The sequence below is a fragment of the Manis pentadactyla genome, chromosome 7 (genome assembly GCF_030020395.1).
Source record: "Manis pentadactyla isolate mManPen7 chromosome 7, mManPen7.hap1, whole genome shotgun sequence".
NCBI classification, from domain to species: Eukaryota; Metazoa; Chordata; class Mammalia; order Pholidota; family Manidae; genus Manis; species Manis pentadactyla.
In genome coordinates this window covers 101,844,394-101,868,667 of record NC_080025.1, presented here as the reverse complement: position 1 = coordinate 101,868,667, position 24,274 = coordinate 101,844,394, and the positions used below count along the sequence as shown (strand labels likewise).

The 24,274-nt window shown below is 39.7% G+C and overlaps 1 protein-coding gene across 4 annotated transcripts in view; it reads right to left on the bottom strand.

Annotated features, from left to right (window-relative positions):
- Positions 1–24,274, bottom strand: part of CREB5 (cAMP responsive element binding protein 5) — a 385,945-nt gene that overhangs the window by 284,017 nt on the left and 77,654 nt on the right. For all 4 annotated transcript variants that reach the window (XM_036897402.2, XM_057504611.1, XM_057504612.1 and 1 more), the window contains one exon: positions 13,664–13,785. In XM_036897402.2, the coding sequence (XP_036753297.2) occupies positions 13,664–13,785 (122 nt within the window). The remainder of the gene's footprint in view (positions 1–13,663; positions 13,786–24,274) is intronic.

The following is a 24,274-nucleotide window of genomic DNA, read 5'->3' as shown; positions in this document are numbered from 1 at the left end:
AAACTAGCATATATATTAAAATGTACATGTACTGTAAGGAAATAAAGATAGGAAGAGGCAGTCTGAAGAAGTGGGAAGCACATGAATTTTCCAGCACACAGACCTAAACACAAATAATGGATCTTTAACTTCCTGGCTTTGTGGCTTTCAGCAAATTATTTAAACTCTTAAGCTTTAACTTATTAGGTAAAATGAGGGTTAAAAACACCTATCTCATAAAATTATTGTGATGGTTAGGGACTAATATAAACAAAACTTCTAGTACCATGCCTGACAAACAGTAGAAATCCAATGAATGGTAGTGAATTATATTACTTGTTTATAATCTCACTAATAATTTGCTGTTATATTTCCCCACTAGGTCTAAATTGTATAAAATGGACTTTTCACTTAATCTCTATCTCTAAACCCTGTTTTTAGAGAATCATGGAAACTGTGAATTGGGAAGAAACTTGAAGGTCATATAACCCAACCTGGATGTAATCCTAAAGGATAAATTAATATCCTTTCCTAAAACATCCTCCTGGCATACAAGCACTGTCCATGCACAAAAAAATAGCCCTTATTTATATGGATAGAAACACAGGATTCTGGAGGAGTACCATGGAAGAGCTTTGAAGAATGCCAAGTGAGATGCACAAATACATGACTTGTCTGTGGAAGGTAAAAATAAATCCAGTCATTTAGTAAAAGCCGTGCTGTTTTAAAATCTATTAAATACAGCAATTGATGCAGCAGAAGGGTCTATTAATAAACAATAAATCATACAATTATTACTGTTTGAATTTTGGCAAGATAATAAAAAGAGCAGGGGTATAATAGGGAAATAATAGAAAAGATCTGCAAGGCACCCCTGCAATTAGTGATAAACAGAACTTGGCTCACAGTTAGAGACCCAATATGGCTCTCATTAAAGAGCCTTGGGACCTGTTCCTGGGACAGACCTCTCCTAGTTTGGGGAAAAGTGAGGTAACCAAAATGTCAGTGCACCCTCCCCCCCACATTCAGATAATCTTTTACTATAGTATTATAACCACCTGGGCTGAAATGACTACCTTATGCTGAGTGAAGACCAATCCACGGTCTTCCGAAACTCTAATTGAGATGTTTCCTGTTCTCAGTTTTTTGACTCTTTCCTTTGTAGTACCATAAACACACACACATACACACAAGCACATGTGCACACATGTGCTCATACACACAGGAACTGTGCAGTGGGCACCTCTGCTCATTTTTCCTTCCCCCTCTCCTTTCACCTTCTTTTATTAATGTTCCCTCCTAAAGAGATAAATGCTCCCACACAAGTGATACCACTTAAACAGATAAATAGTCCTCACTGGAGAGACACAGAGAGCATGAGAGAAAACCCTGTCTTATTAGACTGGAAACAGACACGCTGTATTAATGCACAAAATCAGCATATGGTTCTAATAGGCTTTCTTAAAATGATTTATCAGCTGTGATTAAGCCCTCAACCAGCATGTCTATCTTCATAAATAAAGCAAAAGTGCACCTTGCTCTCAAATGTATCTGCAGTATCTTATTACCCAGCCCTGTCCAGAGAACTCCATTTACAACACAGCTCTGGGGAGCCAAGAATTTGTGTGCAATCACGGAGTGTGTACTCTAAAGAGACTGCCAAGATTTAGGACTCTTATCTCAGAGATAGTCTTACTAAAAATCCATTACAATGAAGGTTTATCCCCTTTCTCTGTGCCACAGAGCTCAGCATTGCTGAACTATGAACAGGTAATTAAAAGGATATGCCTGATTTTACAGTGAGCCCAGTGACACAGAATCACCAAACAGCTGTTGGGAAAGGCATTTGCCACTAGGAGCAGGTCACGTCTGCCAGGGGTGTAGGAAATGAGGACCACTTTAAAAATCAGACTGGGTCTCTTTCTCTTTTCTGTGGAAAGGAAAGGCAAATGCAAATATTAGTCATCTTTGTTCAGACCTCATTGTCTGACTGGCAAATATATCAAATGGTTTCAGCAGCAAACTTGAAAGAAAGGGGCTTCACAAACACCAGAGAGGGGATGAGAAACTAAGAGCTATGACTTCGAAATGAAGGAGGAGGAATTGGATAAAAGTGTGTGAGTGCAGAAAGTCCTAAATAGATGTTTGAAAACTGCACCGAGCCAACATTCCATACTCACGGGGCATGGTTTTGTTGGAGTGGTATTTACTGTTTGATAAAAAGCCAGTAAGTTCAGCAGGATGAACTGAATAAATCCCACAAAGCATCCAGGCAAAATATTTTAGTGGCTAAGTTCCTTTCAAGCCATGCCTAGCATACACGCAAGCACCATTCACACTCTCCCATCTAACACCCACCCATACGCAAATATCAGAGACATCTGTCCCCTGTTCTCTATGAGCGTCTCAGGCATTTCTCTACATGTCCATTTTTCAGTTTGACTGAAGCACAGATGTGACATCTCAACACTTGTTTTCAACACCAAACCACTGTTCCATGATCATCATCATGAGATTTTGTCAAATGGCAGTAGACTTTAGGAAGGGCAAATGTTAAATCTCAGAAGAGAAAATAATGCTTGGACTATTCCACCAGTGTTGTTAACAGACTGTTTTCCTGCTAAATATACCAGTCCATTGTGTTAGGAGCACAGCACCAGAGCTGTAGTCTGGGACTGTAGCACTCAATTAAAAGAACAGCACTAATGAGGTCAAAGCAACTCCCCTCTCCTCCAGTCACAGACTGTACCCCTGGCTCTGGCCAGCTGTCTGGCAATATGTGCCTCTGGTCACAAGGGGGTCTCTAGGAGGGCATGTGTGTTTGGATACATATAAATCTGTCATCACTAATGGTAAATCAACTCAGAGTTCACACCCAGCTGGTAGACAAATCACTATGCCATCTTCACCATCAGAGGACAGTAGGTAGTTATTCTTTGACATCAAATGTCTGTTAAACTGGTTTTGAATTGGACATTGTTGGCAATTCTAGGTAATGGTCAGAATCATGAGGAAATTTTCAAAGCTGCGATTGATCAGTTTGCCTAAAACATGTACACATATATGCATGCATTATTACTGTGCAAATAAAAAAATCTAGCAGAGATCTGGAACAAGGAGCTATTTCCCTCCCCACGCTGTGCAGGGAGAGACACTCCTTCAGGCAGTGATGTCACCACTGACTTATTGTCTCTGTAAATATAGAGCTTGGACTTCTGTTCCCAGGACCCTTTTTGGACACTTCTTCTAGACAACATCAGACAGAATGTTTGAGGTAAGATGCTGCAGTGATATGCACATCTATCACCATCTATCCAGGTATGAGATTTATTTTCTATTCTCCAAAGATCTCAATATATTTGAAATATGTATGTGTATAACTCTAAGGTTGTTAAAAGACCCGGGTTAGCAGTGAGAAAATGAAATCATGCATGACTTTTGGAGAGTGAAAGAATGGAGTTAGGATTTCTTGCCCTCACCCTTAATTCAGACAGTATTCTACATTACAGTAGTCCCCCCCTTATCTGCAGGGGATATGTTCCAAGACCCCCAGTGGATGCCTGAAACCATAGATAATACCAAACCCTATGTACACTATGGTTTTTATCCTCTATATACATACCTATGATGAAGTTTAATTGATAAATGAGGCACAATAAGAAATTAACAACAATAACCAATTATACAAGAACAATTACAATGTACTGCAATAAAAGTTAAATGAATGTGGTCTCTCTCTCAAAATATCTTATTGTACTGCACTCACCCTTCTTCTGATGATGTGAGATGAAGTGCCTACATAATGAGATGCAGTGAAGGGAATGACCTGGGAAGTATGACACAGTGTTAGGCTACTTCTGACCTCTGACCTATCCTCAGAAGGACCATGGTTGACCACAGGCAGCTGATGGGGCTCCTATACTCTGCCACCCACATCTGGGCTGTTGTGAATAGCACCAGAAGTACTAGGAGAACATTTTCAGGTGGACCAGCAGCACAAGAATTCATACTTCACACCACACTTTGGCACCTCATACTGCAACATGGGTTGCCAGAATTCTTGACTGTCCTGTGCCTTCTGGCCACTTGGGGACCAACCAAGTGGGGCTAGAAGGGTGGAGCTCACATACACGCTATATTCTAGAGTGCTGTGGATTCTGGGCTTTCCCTGGAAAGGATAGGAATGCCTGGGCCAATGTGCCAACAAATCCAGCAAAAGCCTCATGTTCATAAATCCTCTGGGAAAGTTCCTAAGCTCTGTGCATAACAAATCATACCAAGAGAAGCCAGGAAGAGGACAACTTCTTTGAGAGCGGCTGTGATTCAAAATGCCCAGTGCTGCATCATCTGTAGTCAATCAAGCCAAACACAACGGCTTTTCTTCTTTGGGGACATGACTGCTTACAGAGCCCAAAAAAGCCTCCACCCAAACATAAAGTCACAGCAAAAGGCCGCACCCAGCCCCAGCTCAGGCGGGATTCGGACAGCACTGTGATCAACTTTCAAAGTTTTTGCATAACAGCTGGTGGACTCTGCACATAATGCAGATCCCAGCGATGCCTGTTGCTACAGCCACACCAAATTCAAATGCAGGGTTTGCCTCAATTCACCGAGAGGACTGGGGAAGCCCACACTGTGCCAAAAAATGAAGGGGGTGCTTGGAGGTGGGACTATCCAAAACCATCAAATGAAACAGCTCACATTGCCTTCAGGTCAAAGGTCAAAAAATCATCTATATACACACCGGTCTGATTTTGCCAATGCTAATGCATTTTTTTTTAGAAACTATGTGCTTAGAGGAGATGCTGATAGTAAAAGTCCTTCTGGCATTCCATATCTAGAGCCAAATAAATGAACTAGCTTTGTCACACAGAAGAATCACAGGTTCAGACTGACCAAAAACACCCTTTAATATCCCAGAAAGCAAAGAACAAAGTGAAGCCCAGCAATGTTCTGGAGGAGACTGCACCTGGGAAAGATCATCCTAGCCAAATAATAAGGAGCAAGCAGGTGACACTGTGGGTGGCTACCCAAGGGAACAGCCTGACCACATCCCCAATCCAACCAGTTAGTGAGCCCTCTGGGGGCTAGTTCCCCAAAGTGTGGGAATGTGCTACAAGTAATTCAGGAGGATATGTCCACCATTTTACAAACTTTCCTAGGTGTTTGGGCTTTGGCGGTAGTTGAGTGAAGAACAAGGAAAATGTTCCTGAAGGGTTCTGATGCTAAAATCAGTAATTGCAACACAGGTTTGAGTTGACAGCCAACATGCTTGGAAATACGGACGGAGGAATGCTTGGAATCCCATTTCCTGGCCTCAGCCTTATCAATATGAAAATAACAGCATACAAATGTGAAAGCAGAGTTCCCAGAGTAAATCACTCCCATACCTGCTCTAAACCATACTTAATGGTCACCTGGATTTATGAGATGATAGAGGCAGAGGCTCTTGAAACTATTATTTTCCTTTTTTCTTTCTACAATGTCAATTTTTTTCTCACTTCTCTGTGAGGGGCCCAGGTAAGTGGTTCTTAGCTACGGATGCTCACTGAGTCTAACATTTGGTCCAGTTTTCCAAATGTGAGTAATGCTTACTGCCTAGAACAGAAGCTTTATCTTTTAGTCATTTTGCTTCAATCTGGCCCAGAAAACAGATCTGTTTTCCTGCTTGCCCTCGAGAGCACTGACACAGGGCCTTACAAAGGATAGCATGAACTTGCTCTACAAATGCAAAGGCCTCCTGTCCTCAGGTCCACACCCGCCTCTCTGTGGCTGTCTGGTGTGTTGGAAGTACTGAATTACTCACAGCTGGAAACTGATTCCTTCAGAGGAGAGTATCAATTCCCTGTTATGACTCCATTTGGGCTAATACCTTGAAATCCCAACCTGGCTTGTCTGCCTTGCTTGCCTTGAGACAGGTAAGGAGTGATTTTTAACCAGCTGAGAACCCAACCTAACCTGAAGAGAAAAATCACCCTGATGATGAGAAAGTCTCCTGCTAGGAAAAACTGCCCTTTTCTGCGCCCTTAAAGCTGAGCTTCATAATTGTTTTAGTCAGGAGCCTCCCAGTCAAATAATTCAATTGGGCTAATTTTCAGCTACAGCAAGTCCGCCTGATGGGAAGGCAGGCTAAACAAGCAGTCTGAGGGTGGGTTAACTGCACTGCCTGGGGAGCTTCAGGACTCCACTGTGTTTGGGGCTATTTTTGGCTTCTTTTATTTGTCTTTTAGTGCACACCGAGCCCCATCCCTGCTCTGGTCCTTTAGATACATTCCATGCATAGAATGTCACAGAATCAAGATTATTCTCTTGATACTCTCAGCATTCTCCCTCTTACACCTGTAACTGCCACAGGCAAACAGCTCCAAGAACAATTTATTTCTGTTTATACATTCAGTTAGTTTTCATCTATTAAAAATTCATTTGATTTTGTAGTAATGCTTAATGCCAGGTACTTCTTTCAAGTTAGGTTAGAGGTCAAAAACCTTTCTTAGAATTCACAGCAATAACCCTGTGAAGTGATGATGGCCTGGACTTGAGGTGATAGAAATGGAAAATAAAAGGAAGAGAGGAGTACTCTTTCCTAAGAAAGTTGATGGGATCTAGGGAATGGGGCAAAGGAAGGTGGGATGCAAGGCTGACTCTGATGGTAGGTGGGCAAAATATGCCTCTGACAGACCAGGGAAGTCAGACACGGCAGTTAGTCTGTACAAGAATGCCCTGAGTGAGGTTTTGGGCAAGCAGTGGCATATTCAAATGGGAAGGTGAGGAATTGCTGGAGATTAGAGACTAATATTCAAGTCCAAGGTGAAGACTAGATGTATCGATACGGGGATTGTCTGGGTGGAATTGTCTGTTAAGCTTTGAGAACAGATGAATTTTCTGACAGGAGGTGTAAACAGAAACCTTTTTAGAATGCATATAGTCAAAAGACAAGGAGGCAGAGACAAAATAGTCCAAGATTATTCCCTGTTAACAAAAGGGACCAAAATCAAATTATCATTAATAACATGTTCAAAATGTCATCTTCAGACCTGAATATGCTTCAGATGTATATGATACTTTGATCATTACCATACCCAGTAACAACTGAACAGGAAATACTGGTGCAAGAAAATACTATTTTATTCTGCAACATTTCCAACACAATTTGAGGTTCCCCAAATCAATGCCTAGTTTCCTCTAGTAATCTTCATGTTAGATCTCAAACAGGGCCCAATCCTCCCAGTTTATTCAGCTCCATAGCTGGAAACATCAGCATGTCATATTAGAACATGTACCACAGCACAGAATGGATGTAAAACCTTTCTAATTCAAACTTTAGCCTCTGATGGCCTTGCGATCAGTCCTTGAAAAGACTTCAAGCAGAGACCTCCATCTTACCAGGACAAATGTCATGTGATAGAAATATAAATAAAACCTATGACAAAAACACTTAAATGCTTAATACTGAACTCAGAGAACAATGAAACCTGACACTCACAGGCTAAAAGACATCCACTGGCAGTTACTGCCACCACCACCACCACCCCCTTTAATTTGGACTCTAACACTGGCTGAAGGCAAAGCCATCAACTTCCAAATGAGTTAGCTTTAGAAATTTAATCCTCATCCTCAGGAGGTAAGATTTTCTTTATTACCTCAAGAGGTAAGTTTTTCTTTATTGAATAAATCAGGTTGTGAGGACTCAGCCATTAAGGACCAAATTATCCCAAAATACTAATTCTCCAAAAGAGGAGATAACTAAGCACTTGTACCCCTCCAAGCTGTGAGCCATCCCTCATCATCCACACCAAATGTATTTGATATTCAGTGCTCATTCTTTGTAAGGCAATAAACAATGTTTTCCCTGACTTTCTACCAAAAAAAAAAACTCTACAGTATTTTTATTTCCCACTTCATTGTAAAATTGAGACAAAGCCACAGATCACATCTTGATTCATTAACATATGTGAAGTGGATACCAATTCTTAATAATCTCTGTTAAAATTATACTCATTAATTCTAAATCCCAGGGAACTAAAATACATGAAATAGATTCCAGTCTATCCATTGGTTTAGTCATTCCCCTGAGTGGGATTCCAAGACCAAGCCAACTGCTCTTCCAGTGTCGAATTCCACCTGAGCTGCGGGCATGATTTAAATCCCCAAGGAGAGGGCTGGAAGTACTTTGCATTTGTCATGTACTGAAATGGGGGGACAGAAAGGGACCTCATAATATAAGGGTTAGGTTTTCCAGTCACTGAGCTGGGGGAAGACATAGGTTATAACACTGGCAATGGGTGTTTTGTTTCAGTCATGCCAATTGAAAAAAAGAAAAGAAAGATAAAAAACAGTCTTATCTACTAGGATTTAGCAAACATGGTGACATTTTCCAAACCTGGGTAAAACCAAGTTTAGATTTCAGAATATTCTTTTTCTCCAGACCTCTCGAGGAGGGAGGTATTGTTCTATACAAATATCATAGAAGCAACATGTTACCATAACCGGAAACATGTAGCTGTTGCAAGTTTGCTCAAACTGGTATCTTTTATTTTCTGCCCAATGCCACTCGCACCTTCCCCAGAGAGCAGCTGTGCCAGTCAGAGGCTGACAGAGTGCGACTGTGCACAAAGGCAAAGCACCTCCCTCTCTCCCTAAGTAACTGGTGGCATCAGGTAACTGATCTTCAGGTACAGAATTTAATTAGATTGAGAAGCCTATTTTTCTGAGCTGGGGCTGACCTGGCAATGGCCTGTTCCATAATTTCTGTTGTGCTGGTATCCAAGATCTTAGGGCTGTAGCTTGTTCCGTGTTCCCATGTGTTAAACAGTGAACACCCTCTGGGAATAGACTGCCCTTTTCATCATTTGGGTAGGAATTCTAGAGTATGGAAATGTCCTAATTTGCTATTGCTGCATCAGCATAATGAGTCAGATTTAGGTCCTAAGGGAGAATAACAACACTCAGCACTTATACAACACACTTTTCATCTTCAGGGCCTTCAGCGTTGGGCTGTAATGTCATATTTCTCTCAGCAAGACAAAGGAGTTCATTTTTGGTCCGTTCAATTCTCCTTTTTCTTACACATACCTGCACAGACACTCTCATATGACTGCTATCATATGATAAAGCTTTCTCCTACTACCTAGATGTGCATTTATTAGATTTTATTTTTTAAAAAGGAAATCAAATGGAAGAGGTCAGTTCAACCTTCTCTTTTTCTTTTTTGGTTTTGGTTTTGGTTTGTCCTCTATCATGGAACACAAAATCAGCCTGCTGATTGCACGTAATTACAGTCCATTCAGCATTTATGCTGGAATTCCCATACTTGACTTGATACCCCAGGAGTGTTCTGCGTCATCTCTGGCCACTGAACAGAGTTGAACACACAGTCTGTCAAGTTCTATGTTCTGACCTCTTCGCTGTTTCACCTCTATTCACTCCTGGCCTAGGAGATTCCACCAAGTTTCGTGTGCCTAAACACCACTTATACGCCAATGACTCCCAGATTTATATCTCCAGATGGGCCACCTCCTCCTGAATTACAGCCCTATATATTCATCTGCCCACTCAATATCTCCACTTAACAAGTCTAAAACAACCTCCTCAATTTTATCCTCAAACCTGCTCCTCACGAGGGCAACTCCATCCTTCTAGTTGCTTAGATCAAATACCTGGTTCATCCTTGAGTCCATTCTTTCTATTACTCCCCAGATCTAATCCACTAGCAATTCTTGTTGGCTCTATGTTTAAAATAGATCCAGAACCTAACTATGTCCTCCATCTCTACCTTAAACCAATCTGCCATCATCTTTAATTTAGATGGTCTCTCTTTGCTATTGCCCTTCAACAGTTTACTTTCAACTGAGGAGCCAAAGAGATCTTTCCAATATATAAGTCAGATGCTATTGCTATGTCCAATGGTTCCCCATCTTATCTGAGTAAAAGCCAAAGTCTACAAAGCCTTCCTGGATTTGCTGTCCCACATCCACTCTTTAGCATTATTACATACCTTCCTTCTTGCAATTCCTCTAGCCCACAGAGCATCTGTCAGCCTCAGGGCTTTGCACTAATTGCTCTCTCCACTTGGAACACTCTTCTCACCAGCACACACCTGGTTCAGGCCTCCTCCTCCTTCAGGTCTCTGCTGCATGTCCACTTACCAGCAAACTACCCTCTTTGACTACCCCCAGCACTCCCTGTGTCCTTCCCTGCTATATTTTTTTCCATGGCATTTAGCACCTTGTCATACATTTTATTGTTTTTACCTGCTTATTGTTTGTCTTGCCCATGAGAAGTAAGGTATCCAAAGACAGTGTTTTGTTTTGTTTTGTTTTGTTTTGAATCAGCTTTAGTCTGTGATATATTCACCAGTGCACTGGACAGTGCCTGGAATATTGGGGGGGGGGGTGGCACTGGAAATATTTATTGCATGATAAGTGTTGAGCTAGAGTTTTTCATCTGTTTCAGGACATGGACTAGCCTGATTTCTAAGCCATAGGCAAAAGGAGATTTGTGAGGCCTGCTAGTGATGAGTGTTTTCCAAGGGAAAAAATATTTTATCAAAGAGTTTTGAAGCTATGAGCTTATATTAATCTGGAAGATTAAGGCAATTGTGGAATGTGTTGTCTGCTACATATGATATGAATACAGATATTGGGGCTTTTCCCGTTGATCATGACTTGCCTCTAGCCTGTCTTCCTTCTATACACACACTGGGATGTTTTTGGAAAAGGATGTCAGAATTAGAAATAGTCTGTAGGACAGTTTTTCCCAATAGGCAGCTACACAGGCTAAGCAAGAATCAAGTCTCTATTTGCTCTTTAATAAAGAATTTTCTAGTCAAAACTGAGACTAGAAATTTAAAGATAGAGGGAAGGACTGGCCCAAACTTTCCAATATTTTTGTATAAAATACTTAGAAAGCTCAAGCAAGAATCTTTTTAACCAAATTCTCCAGATAAATTAATCCATCTTCCATTTCACTAAAACTTGAAGAAACTAATGCAAGTCTTCTATTAAAAGACTTAGAGAAAAATATATTCAAAGAGTTGGAAACACAGAATTAAAAAGATAATTATACGAGTGTGGATCAAAAGGAAGGAAAGAGAAGAGGGCACTCAATAGTAATGAGGGTATACACTGAATTAAGAGCTTGTATTGCTATTTTCCAAGCAGAGAATAAATGAAGTAGGAGCTGGGGGGCAGTGTGCCAAAAATGTTGGTAGTTGGAGAAATGTGATCAAAATGGTGGGTAAAAGTGTACCGGCAGATTGGAAAACATCTCCAGCTCCTCATTTGAACATCCTATGGCTTCCAAAGAAATGCTAGGGCAAAAATCACCAACATAGCCCATTTGGCTACTGGATGAGTTAACATGCATTCGGCCTCAAGAAGATACCTCCTTGTGTAGCCATGGCCACCAGAAGCTGGGTTTGGTCCTCTGTTTGAATGAGGCAAGAGTGAAGGATACCACAACAGCTTGAATGCTGTCCAGTTCTCAGTCTATGCGAGCAAAGGTGGGACTCAAGAGAGTGGTCTCCTGAGAGGTCCACCCAAAACCACAGGGGAAGGTGGCTGAAGGATCCCCCACCCACATACCCATCATGAAACTGTCACATGGCTAAAAGCAACTTAAAGACACACTTAAAAAACATTTTAAAATACATATTTCTACAACTATAATAGTCCTCTTTCTCAAGTTTGCTTGCTTAATTACTTTAATTTTTAAAGTTTATTTCTATTCTTTCTCAACCTACAGGGAATCAAAAGCAACTCACACTCACAAAAAAATGTATAGCATGAAAATTTTTTAAAATTAAAAATCAGGTCCAGAGGAAAAACAAACTGGAACTGAAAGTCTAATTGGGGATGGGGCAGAGAGAGGGGAGTAAACCTTGCTCATCGGAGTGTTCTAAAAAGTTTTCAGTTGAGCAGTAAACTTGGCTTTTTGTTAACTAGGCAGTCAAAGCAAAAAGAGAAACAGAGCCAGTTACATGATTCTTATGTCCATGAGGAGAAAATATTTCAGTTCCTCAGGGGAAGCAGACTATTTCCTGGAATTCAGACCTGCAAGAATTTCCTCCCATGGGGCTTCATATAGATGGTCATGAGCACAATGTAAAGGAGAACATCTAAGACCACACCCCTAGCACAGGCTTCCTAAAGCCGTCCTTGGTAAATGTCTTTATGAAAATCTATGGCATACACTTCAGTTAAAACCATTCTATCAGAAATGAAGACAATATGAACAAAGTACACACCTTTCTTATAGTTCAGTTTAATCTAAGAAGTCAGCCTTGACTATCTCGATGAATTGCTCAGTCTTTATATACACTACATCTACCAGGAGAGCTAAATTTATTTATCACCCAACCAGAGGAAATTTACTAGACTTTCTGACTCTTCTTCTTCCTTGCTATTTTCATGTTTTTATTTAAAATCTATTTGACTGCAATGAAACAGAGAATGTGCACCTTCTATTTTCATTGAGTTAAAAATTTTTATGTGCTAGGAACAGCACCTGGCAAATGAGTGTTTAAAAAAAGAAAAAATGTCCTTCATATCATGGGGTGGGATGGCATCAAGTATGAATGACAAATTAATTATAAATAAGTAAAATGAGTTGATTGGGATTTCGTACCCTTCCTGTAACTTTCAGCTGTTTTTCTGATTTTTCCTAAAGCAGTACAGACTGAATACAAGCCCTTAACTATTTTGATATGAAAATGTGACATGAAAAATCTGGTGGAAGGGGATTATTATAATTTTGCACAGAGAAGGATTCAAAGGTTTTGAAACACTCAGAGAGCTATCAGAGCTTTTTAAAATTTCTTCTCCAGATAAACAGCTGGAACTTCAGAATTCACTATGACCTAGCTGGTCCTTCCTTTTAACCAACTTTCCCATTTTAAGTCTCTTTCATGGAATGTGTCTAATTTGTTGTTCAGTACATTATGGACATTCAATAATGCTCTGTCATAACAATAAGAAAAATGCTAAAAAGCTCTGTTACCACATTTACTTGTGACCCCACTTCCTTTTCTTAGTCTTATAAAGTGATCTCAAAATGCAAGCACAACATTATAATAAAACTGAATATATCCTAGAGGGATTCATAAAGTAGATTTTCTACATTTTTAAGAACAAATATTCCACACTTATATTAACCTATTTGTCTCAACAATAACAGATTTTCAATAATATGACTAGGAAGTAATTGTGAACCTGGTGGAGAGCTACCAGGAAGATTACAGAAATCAGACAGTTACAACCTGGGTCAAAATCAGATGAAATCCCCTCTCCTACTGCTATGATTATTCACCTCTTGTTTCTTTGACTCATCTTCTGCACTCATCACCCATGTAAGGCTCACCATGAAATATTTAACCAAATGAAACAGCTAGTTTTGAATAGAAAAAGCCTGTGAATTTATCTGACTTAGGGACAAAAATCAGGTAACTTTTTTTGCTTGAATTTTGTATTTCAGATATCTGTTTTCCCCCTGATTTTTCTAGCTTTGGATTCTACCAAATTCAGGGGTCCATCTTTTTTTTTTTCTCTAACAGAAGAACACTTGCAAATGGATAACATACTATTTAGGACCACATCAGTACAATGTGCAGGCCCAACTAGTTTCCACCCAAGTTTTTAGCAGGTGTTAGAAGAAGTGCCTGTCAAATTGTCCATCCAAGCAAACCTACCCGTTTGCTGCTCTCCTCCTCCTGGGCCTTCCTGAACTCATGTTCAAGAGAGCAATCCAGCTCATTGAAGAGCCCCACTTCCTCGCAGTTCTTCAGGAATCTTGTTGGGGTCGGAGTCTGATCTGAAAACAGAAACTGAGTCATCACACAAGGGATCTTTTCCTTGAAAAACAGTGGCAAGAGTGAGCTAAATTCACGAATCCCCTCCCCTCACCTTAATTAAGATGCTGATTGGCTACCCATCAACTTAGAGCCTTTTAAAATAAATGAGAATAAGGAAGAAAATAAAACCATAAATCCTGAAGGAGGACCACAATCTGTAGTGGGCTGCAGTGTGTGAGGGTTTTGCAAACTTCCCTCCAGACAACTTCAGGAGATCCCGCCAACTTTTTGGGATCCATATCTTTTGAATATGCCCTGCAATGTGTGGAATGACTTTTTTTAACTGGGAAAAAATGATTTCACTAAAATCAGGCCAAAATATCTGATAAGCCAATGGTAAGCCTGATTTCAGCAGATTAGGAGAAAAAAAAAGATTTTGTAAATCTTTATATCAAACAAAAAGAAACAATCATGTTAAGTCCTTTTTCTTAATGGAGAAGGAAAATTTAGTAATACTATCTCTCATTTTGAAAGTCACAGAGGACGATAGAAGGTTCCAAGTCAAACACATTCAGCTTCCATCTGCTAAAAATATAATTATTAATTTTATTTTCCTTTTCTATGGCCAAAAGAATGTCTGAGAATACTCTTTAAAAGGAATAGAATTTCTTTCATATTTTTGACTGTCTAGAGAGCTTACTAACTTAGAAAACTGCAGGACCTGAAACCACTATATGTGGCTTAAAATTTACCCCACAGTTGCAGTTTACAAAATATTTTTGCACACATTCTGTAGAATCTAGATCTCACAATATCCTCTAAAATAAATAGAGGAGAATTGTAATCATTAAGGATGATCATCTTCCTTGGTAAAGGTGTATTTGAGTTAACATGAACAAAACTGTATAAACTGCCCCTTTTTCAGAAATGGAAGATATAAAAACCAGACAGAGCAATGGAGGGAAGTCTGGCTATGCCAATTATTTTGCAAATGAGGAAAACTAAAGCCCTGAGTGATTAAGGCCTTGTTCAAGGTCTCCCAGGTAAATGTGGTGACACGAGGATTATACCCAAGGTCTCAGTGCTATTTCCACAACGTACATGTACTATTACCCCTTGAGCCTACAGCAGTCACTGCTACATTCATAATGGCACTTGTCTGGGTTGACCTGCACTCAGTCTCAAAATCTTTTACTGCACAGTTGTCTAGGACATCATCACGGTTCAACTGAAAAGTACCTGAAGTTAAAATGAATTTGCCATTTCTGCATTCTCTTTATAAATTCCTATGATGACAATAAACTAGAATCATATTTGTTTTTCTAAGTCAGAGAGAGAGCAGATAATCCCAGTAAATTATCCATTGATATTCAAAGAAAAAGCTTAATACACATGAAGCTGAAAATAGTTTGATATCCCCATTCATTCAGCCCTTCTGGGGCAATGTCTCATGATTCCCTATGAGCAAGGGGCTTTCCAACCTATTCATCACCCAAATGGTTGACTTGGAGTCCCATGCAGCAAAATCCCATCTACACTCTTCTCCATTCTTAGCCCCACATCCAAGATAATGGGATCTATGTGCAGTACACAGACAGCCTACTACAGATGATCATAAATTGGATATTACAAGTAAAAGGTATGCAAAGGATTGGGTTTAACTGAAAATGGTTTTATTACCACATTAATTTATTAATGTGCACACATATACATTTATATATCCAGTATATTATGTATTGTGTATTTATAGAAGATAAAATTAGTATTTATGAAGAATTTTGCAGTTTACAGACATTTTTCACCTACATTGTCTAGGATCTAGATCTCACAAGATCCTATGAGATAATAAAGGTTCATATTATTTTTTAAATGGATAAATAAGTTAAGTACCTTGCAGGGGCTCACAATTTGTAACCATCTTGTCACTATTAAGTCCTCTCTTACCTTCAGACATAACCCCTTCTCAATCTAAAACCCATGTTTTGCCTGGACTCTCCTCTCAGGTCTGAAAGACTCTGTTGTAGGTGTAAAAGACAACACTGACAACCCAGAAATCTAGCCTTTAGAATCATGTGATTTAATATTCCTCCTCTTTCAAATGAAGTTCTAAAGCTGTATGATTCTGTGAATCATAAAATGACCACCATAATGAGTTCACTTCAAAAGCCACTGATAGCAGGTCAAAGAAACATGACCATTTAAAGGACAACTGAATGGGAACATCAGTAAGACGTGAGTAAACACTAGATATTAGGCCAGAAGTAAGGGCTAGATACACAGATGTTTTCTGAACAGAAGGTATAAGTAGACAAAACCTGACAGTGGAAATAAAAGGATATGTGTGGTATGTGTGTAATATATTCTTCCATTTACAGGGTGCTTATTCCATAAGCATGCCATGCTTATTCCAGGCATAGTGATAAGTGTTTTGTATACACCATCTCATTAATTTTCACAAAAAGCACATTAAGTAGAAATCATTTTCCTCATTTTACTTAAGAGAAAACTGAAACTCACCCCAGGGCCCATTTAGAAACTGAGTCACATAATTGTATTAGTCATTAAAAATCCTAATAATCCTTGGTTTTTTTTTGAAACATCTTTTATATCGCTCATACAATAGCACTGCATCACAATCCTACAGAGTCTACTATCTTGCAGGAACATTTCTAGGACTAAAGACCTGAGAAAACATCACATAAAAGAACTAAAATATTAGAACACTTGTCATCAGTAGGAATTTAGTTTTCCAGGCTTTAATTCTATGTTTCTTTGTTAGAGATTTACAAGTTGAGAGCCATGACTCCGGGTACAGGCAATAGTAATCCTGCTATGTAGCAGGCTCCATATGAGATGAGTTCCAATTCATGAGATGACTTCATGAGATGATCCATAAAATCAAATTCAGACTAGCATTTGGGGGACCGAGCAAAGTTGAGGGATATTTTCTGTCTCCTCTAAAGTAAAATTATTCCTAGATACCAGCACATGCCCACATACATCAGCAAAGGAGACTGAAGTAGCATGGCACAGAGATAGTAACGGCATTGTCCATCATCATGAGCCTCTGCAGCAATAAGGAAATAAAAGCTATGAGGCAAGGGGGTCACAGAGAGTTAGTTCCCTCCCACCCCCACAGCAGAAGACCCAGATGAAGGCCCAGTGGTGTGACCAAATATGACTGTGCTGGGTGACATAGTGAGGGAAAAGCAAAATAGGCATCTATATCCACATTTGGAATAGATAAGATACCCTGTTCCTAATTTTTAATTCATTGTCTTATTGTGAATGAGTTATTCTTTCTAGTTACAACAGCAACCAGACAATGTAATTTAACTTTTATTTTAACATTTATTAGAATTAATACAGGGTCTCTAGCTGTCTTTGATCCCACATGGTACCAGTTCCAAGTAAGCCAGGAAATGTGCAAATCTTCAAAAAGGGGACAGCTAAATCCATCAACAGCTAAAATAAAAGAAGCAGAGTTTCTCAGCCACAGGAATGCCTTGTCAAATAACAATTCCAGCTGAAATTAGACATGAGGTAAGTGGGTAATATCCAGGGCCATAAATTAAAATTCTTGTAAACCATACCTATGAGAACCAAGAACATGCACTACTGGCTACAGCACCAGCAGTTCTAGACCCTGAATAATAGTGACCACAAATCTATTGATGTGTAATATCAAAGGTGTGCTCAGGAGTAACAGGCCACATCCCAGTGACTTACAGGAACTGGTTCCAGTGGGAACTCAGAGTGGAGATGATCGTTTAAAGACTTCTGCTCACCTTTCTTTTAGTACATCCCCCTTAGTGAGGACTGAGATAAAAGTGATATCAAACTAAACTAAAAGTTCATACGTTTTGAGTCTGAACTTTACCCAAGTTGCAAGCATTTTACCGCCTTTGTAAATCTGAATTGGTGCTGCCTGAATACCTGCAAGTTACCTTCTAGGCGAGAGTTTGCAAATAGCACACCAGGCTCTCAGGAGACCCAGGCACTTGGAGCCAGAGCAAGTAAGAGACCTTACCCACTTCTACTACTTGTCTCACATCCTTGGGGATTTCTCTACCAATTGGATAAGAAAGAATGGCACCAAAGGGGATTTTTAAAATTCCTATGTGAAGTTTGTCATATTTTAATGTCTAGTTCACTTCCTGGGATGGTGAGTCTGTTACTTGAAAACAGGGGCACCTTTCCATAGAATCATGCCTCTGATTTCATAGAATCATACCTAGTAAATACCTAGGTAGAGGACACTTGCCATGCAGAGACTCTACTTGTATATCTACCCAGAAGGGTGCCACAAACTTGGCATTATGATTTAGGAATTCACCCATCGGTTATATGATAGGAAATCCTGTACACATTGCAGCTGGAAAAGACAAATATATGGCTAGAACTATTACAACAAAGAAAAGCAACTTGTTAAATTTTCCAGTCAATCCACAGTCTGCCTAGCATCAACTGCTTCAGCCACAGCAAGTGTGATTATTCCAAAGCCTAAATGACAAGCACAAAGCTAAAGTCTGAAACCTGATTCTTCTTTTAAAAAGTGTTTAATCTGTTCTGCATTTAATAATAGGTTGCTACCTTCTTTAGTTTCAGAGCTGTGTTTGAGTTATACATATATATATATATATATATATATATATATATATATATATGTTTGTCTATGTTTTGTTTTCTTCAGTGATAAAGAAGGAAGGTGACAGTCACCAATTTTAAAAAATAAAAAAAATAAAAAACAAGCAGAGCTTCCATCATATAGCAGAGGAGAAGAATGTGAACACCCTAAGCAAAATTTTCTCTTCTTTTGGTCTGATATTCTCAACTATGATATTATTAAAGGACTATGTAAAGTAATCTTATATCATTTTGTATTAAATTAAAGCCTTACTAATTCAGTGATAAGAAACATGAGTTTGAATTAATGACCATTCTAATTATATGATTTTTTAAAAAGACAATGGACTTTTATTATTTGCATGAATCAGATTCAGCCAACAAAATGTGGCTTAATGGAATTCCTCAAGAGTACCATTCCAAAATGAAAAGATGGAAGTATTGGAATTAGCATATCCATTTTAGGAAAAGTTGGGATAAAAGGTATTTTTCTGAGGGAGGCGGAGCCAACATGGCGGCGTGAGTAGGACAGTGGGAATCTCCTCCCAAAAACATATATACTTTTGAAAATACAACAAACACAATTAGCCCTAAAAGAGAGACCAGAAGACGCAGGACAGTGGCCAGACTGCAGCTACACCAGCGAGAACCCAGCGACTGGTGAAAGGGGTAAGATACAAGCCCCGGCCCGGCGGGACCCGAGCGCCCCTCCCCCCAGCTCCCGGCGGGAGAAGAATAGGCAGAGCGGGAGGGAGACGGAGCCCAGGACTCCCGAGCACCCAGCCCCAGCCATCCGGGCCAGAGCGCAGACACAGTACATGCCCAGGGGGCCCTGGATACTGGGGGAACAGGGAGTAAGACCTCTGAGCAGGTGCTGAAGCTGATGCCCCTGTGACAAAGAAAAGCGGGGGCTTTTTGAAAGTCTTAAAGGGACAGGGACTTAACAGCTTGACGGAAACAACCCAGGTCACAGTACAGCAGCTGGAAATTACAGGGAAAACCGGGTGCACTAACCCCCTGGGCAACAGCTCTGAGACCCCTCACGGAGGCAAACAGTCAAGCAGCACCCCCATCCATCACCCCACCGGGCGCTGCGAAAGCAGAGAAGCAGCCTGAGACAAATTCCGCCCACAGAAAGGGAAATTTCTCCCTTCCGGACAGGCAAGACACAAAGACCCACTCTACATGCAATTACCCAACACAAGCCACTAGGGGTCGCAGTTGCCCCAGTAAAGAAAGGCCAGTAGCAAGTGAAAATTTTGGCCCTCCCAGCTGACAGTCAATAGCACCTGTCAACATGAAAAGGCAAAAAAATATGATCCAGACAAGACTAATCCAGACAGCTTCAGCATCTGCTACATCTTCCCCTGAGAAGGAATCTGGGGAGATAGATTTAGCCAGTCTACCTGAAAAAGAATTCAAAACAAAAGTCATAACCATGCTGATGGACTTGCAGAGAAATATGCAAGAACTAAGGAAGGAGAATTCAGAAATAAAACAAGCTCTGGAAGGACTTCAAAACAGAATGGACGAGATGCAAGAGACCATTAATGGACTAGAAAACAGAGAACAGGAACGCAGAGAAGCTGATGCAGAGAGAGATAAAAGGATCTCCAGGAATGAAAGAATTTTAAGAGAGCTGAGTGATCAATCTAAAAGGAATAATATAAGAATCATAGGCATTCCAGAAGAAGTAGAGAGAGAAAAGGGGATAGAAAATGTCTTTGAAGAAATAATTGCTGAAAATTTCCCCAAACTAGGGGAAGAAATGGCCTCTCAGACCACAGAGGTACACAGAACTCCCATGACAAGGGATCCAAGGAGGGCAACACCAAGACACATAATAATTAAAATGACAAAGATCAAAGACAAGGACAAAGTATTACAAGCAGCCAGAGAGAAAAAAAAGGTTACCTACAAAGGAAAACCCATCAGGCTATCATCAGACTTCTCAACAGAAACCCTACAGGCCAGAAGAGAATGGCATGATATACTTAATGCAATGAAACAGAAGGGCCTCGAACCAAGACTACTGTATCCAGCACGAATATCATTTAAATATGAAGGAGGGATTAAACAATTCCCAGACAAGCAAAAGTTGAGGGAATTTGCCTCCCACAAACCACCTCTACAGGGCATCCTACAGGGACTGCTCTAGATGGGAGCACTCCTAAAAAGAGCACACAACAAAACACCCAACATATGAAGAAGGGAGGAGGAGGAATAAGAAGGGAGAGAAATAAAGAATCATCAGATTGTGTTTATAATAGCTCAACAAGCGAGTTAAGTTAGACAGTAAGACAGTAAAGAAGCTAACCCTAAACCTTTGGTAACCACAAACTTAAAGCCTGCAATGGCAATAAATTCATACCTTTCAATAATCACCCTAAATGTAAATGGACTGAATGCACCAATCAAAAGACACAGAGTAATAGAATGGATAAAAAAGCAAGATCCATCCATATGCTGCTTACAAGAGACTCACCTTAAACCCAAAGACGCGCACAGACTTAAAGTCAAGGGATGGAAAAAGATATTTCAAGCAAACAACAGAGAGAAGAAAGCAGGTGTTGCAATTCTGGTATCAGACAAAACAGACTTCAAAATAAAGAAAGTAACAAAAGACAAAGAAGGACATTACATAATGATAAAGGGCTCAGTCCATCAAGAGGATATAACCATTATAAATATATATGCACCCAATACAGGAGCACCAACATACCTGAAACAAATATTAACAGAACTAAAGGAGGAAATAGAATGCAATGCATTCATTCTAGGAGACTTCAACACACCACTCACTCCAAAGGACAGATCCACCAGACAGAAAATAAGTAAGGACACAGAGGCACTGAACAACACACTAGAACAGATGGACCTAATAGACATCTACAGAACTCTACATCCAAAAGCAACAGGATACACGTTCTTCTCAAGTGCACATGGAACATTCTCCAGAATAGACCACATACTAGGACACAAAAAGAGCCTCAGTAAATTCCAAAAGATTGAAATCCTACCAACCAACTTTTCAGACCACAAAGGCATTAAACTAGAAATAAACTGTTCAAAAAAAGCAAAAAGGCTCACAAACACATGGAGGCTAAACAACACGCTCCTAAATAATCAATGGATCAATGACCAAATCAAAATGGAGATCCAGCAATATATGGAAACAAATGACAACAACAACACTAAGCCCCAACTTCTGTGGGACACAGCAAAAGCAGTCTTAAGAGGAAAGTATATAGCACTCCAAGCATATTTAAAAAAGGAAGAACAATCCCAAATGAACGGTCTAATGTCACAACTATCAAAATTGGAAAAAGAAGAACAAACGAGGCCTAAGGTCAGCAGAAGGAGGGACATAATAAAGATCAGAGAAGAAATAAATAAAATTGAGAAGAATAAAACAATAGCAAAAATCAATGAAACCAAGAGCTGGTTCTTCGAGAAAATAAACAAAATAGATAAGCCTCTAGCCAGACTTATTAAGAGGAAAAGAGAGTCAACACAAATCAACAGTATCAGAAATGAGAAAGGAAAAATCACAACAGATCCCGCAGAAATACAAAGAATTATTAGAGACTACTATGAAAACCTATATGCTAACAAGCTGGGAAACCTAGGAGAAATGGACAACTTCCTAGAAAAATACAACCTTCCAAGACTGACCCAAAAAGAAACAGAAAATCTAAACAGACCAATTACCAGCAACGAAATTGAAGCGGTAATCAAAAAACTACCAAAGAACAAAACCCCCGGGCCAGATGGATTTACCTCGGAATTTTATCAGACATACAGGGAAGACATAATACCCATTCTCCTTAAAGTTTTCCAAGAAATAGAAGAGGAGGGGATACTCCCAAACTCATTCTATGAAGCTAACATCACCCTAATACCAAAACCAGGCAAAGACACAATCAAAAAAGAAAACTACAGACCAATATCCCTGATGAACATAGACGCAAAAATACTCAACAAAATTTTAGCAAACCGAATTCAAAAATACATCAAAACCATCATACACCATGACCAAGTGGAATTCATCCCAGGGATGCAAGGATGGCACAACATTCGAAAGTCCATCAATATCATCCACCACATCAACAAAAAGAAAGACAAAAACCACATGATCATCTCCATAGATGCTGAAAAAGCATTTGACAAAGTTCAACATCCATTCATGATAAAAACTCTCAGCAAAATGGGAATAGAGGGCAAGTACCTCAACATAATAAAGGCCATCTATGAAAAACCCACAGCCAACATTATATTGAATAGCGAGAAGCTGAAAGCATTTCCTCTGAGATCGGGAACTAGACAGGGATGCCCACTCTCCCCACTGTTATTTAACATAGTACTGGAGGTCCTAGCCACGGCAATCAGACAAAACAAAAAAATACAAGGAATCCTGATTGGCAAAGAAGAAGTCAAACTGTCACTATTTGCAGATGACATGATACTGTACATAAAAAACCCTAAAGACTCCACCCCAGAACTACTAGAACTGATATCGGAATACAGCAAAGTTGCAGGATACAAAACCAACACACAGAAATCTGTGGCTTTCCTATATACCAACAATGAACCAACAGAAAGAGAAATCAGGAAAACAACTCCATTCACAATTGCATCAAAAAAAATAAAATACCTAGGAATAAACCTAACCAAAGAAGTGAAAGACTTATATTCTGAAAACTACAAGTCACTCTTAAAAGAAATTAAAGGGGACACTAACAGATGGAAACGCATCCCATGCTCATGGCTAGGAAGAATTAATATCGTCAAAATGGCCATCCTGCCCAAAGCAATATACAGATTTGATGCAATCCCTATGAAACTACCAGCAACATTCTTCAATGAACTGGAACAAATAATTCAAAAATTCATATGGAAGCACCAAAGACCCCGAATAGCCAAAGCAATCCTGAGAAAGAAGAATAAAGTAGGGGGGATCTCACTCCCCAACTTCAAGCTCTATTATAAAGCCATAGTAATCAAGACAATTTGGTACTGGCACAAGAGCAGAGCCACAGACCAATGGAACAGACTAGAGAATCCAGACATTAACTCAGACATATATGGTCAATTAATATTTGATAAAGGAGCCATGGACATACAATGGCGAAATGACAGTCTCTTCAACAGATGGTGCTGGCAAAACTGGACAGCTACATGTAGGAGAATGAAACTGGACCATCGTCTAACCCCATATACAAAAGTAAACTCAAAATGGATCAAAGACCTGAATGTAAGTCATGAAACCATTAAACTCTTGGAAGAAAACATAGGCACAAACCTCTTAGACATAAACATGAGTGACCTCTTCTTGAACATATCTCCCCGGGCAAGGAAAACAACAGCAAAAATGAACAAGTGGGACTATATTAAGCTGAAAAGCTTCTGTACAGCAAAAGACACCATCAATAGAACAAAAAGGATCCCTACAGTATGGGAGAATATCTTTGAAAATGACACATCCGATAAAGGCTTGACGTCCAGAATATATAAAGAGCTCACACGCCTCAACAAACAAAAAACAAATAACCCAATTAAAAAATGGGCAAAGGAACTGAACAGACGGTTCTCCAAAAAAGAAATACAGATGGCCAACAGACACATGAAAAGATGCTCCACATCGCTAATTATCAGAGAAATGCAAATTAAAACTACAATGAGGTATCACCTCACACCAGTAAGGATGGCTGCCATCCAAAAGACAAACAACAACAAATGTTGGCGAGGCTGTGGAGAAAGGGGAACCCTCCTACACTGCTGGTGGGAATGTAAACTTGTTCAACCATTGTGGAAAGCAGTATGGAGGTACATCAAAATGCTCAAAACAGACTTACCATTTGACCCAGGAATTGCACTCCTAGG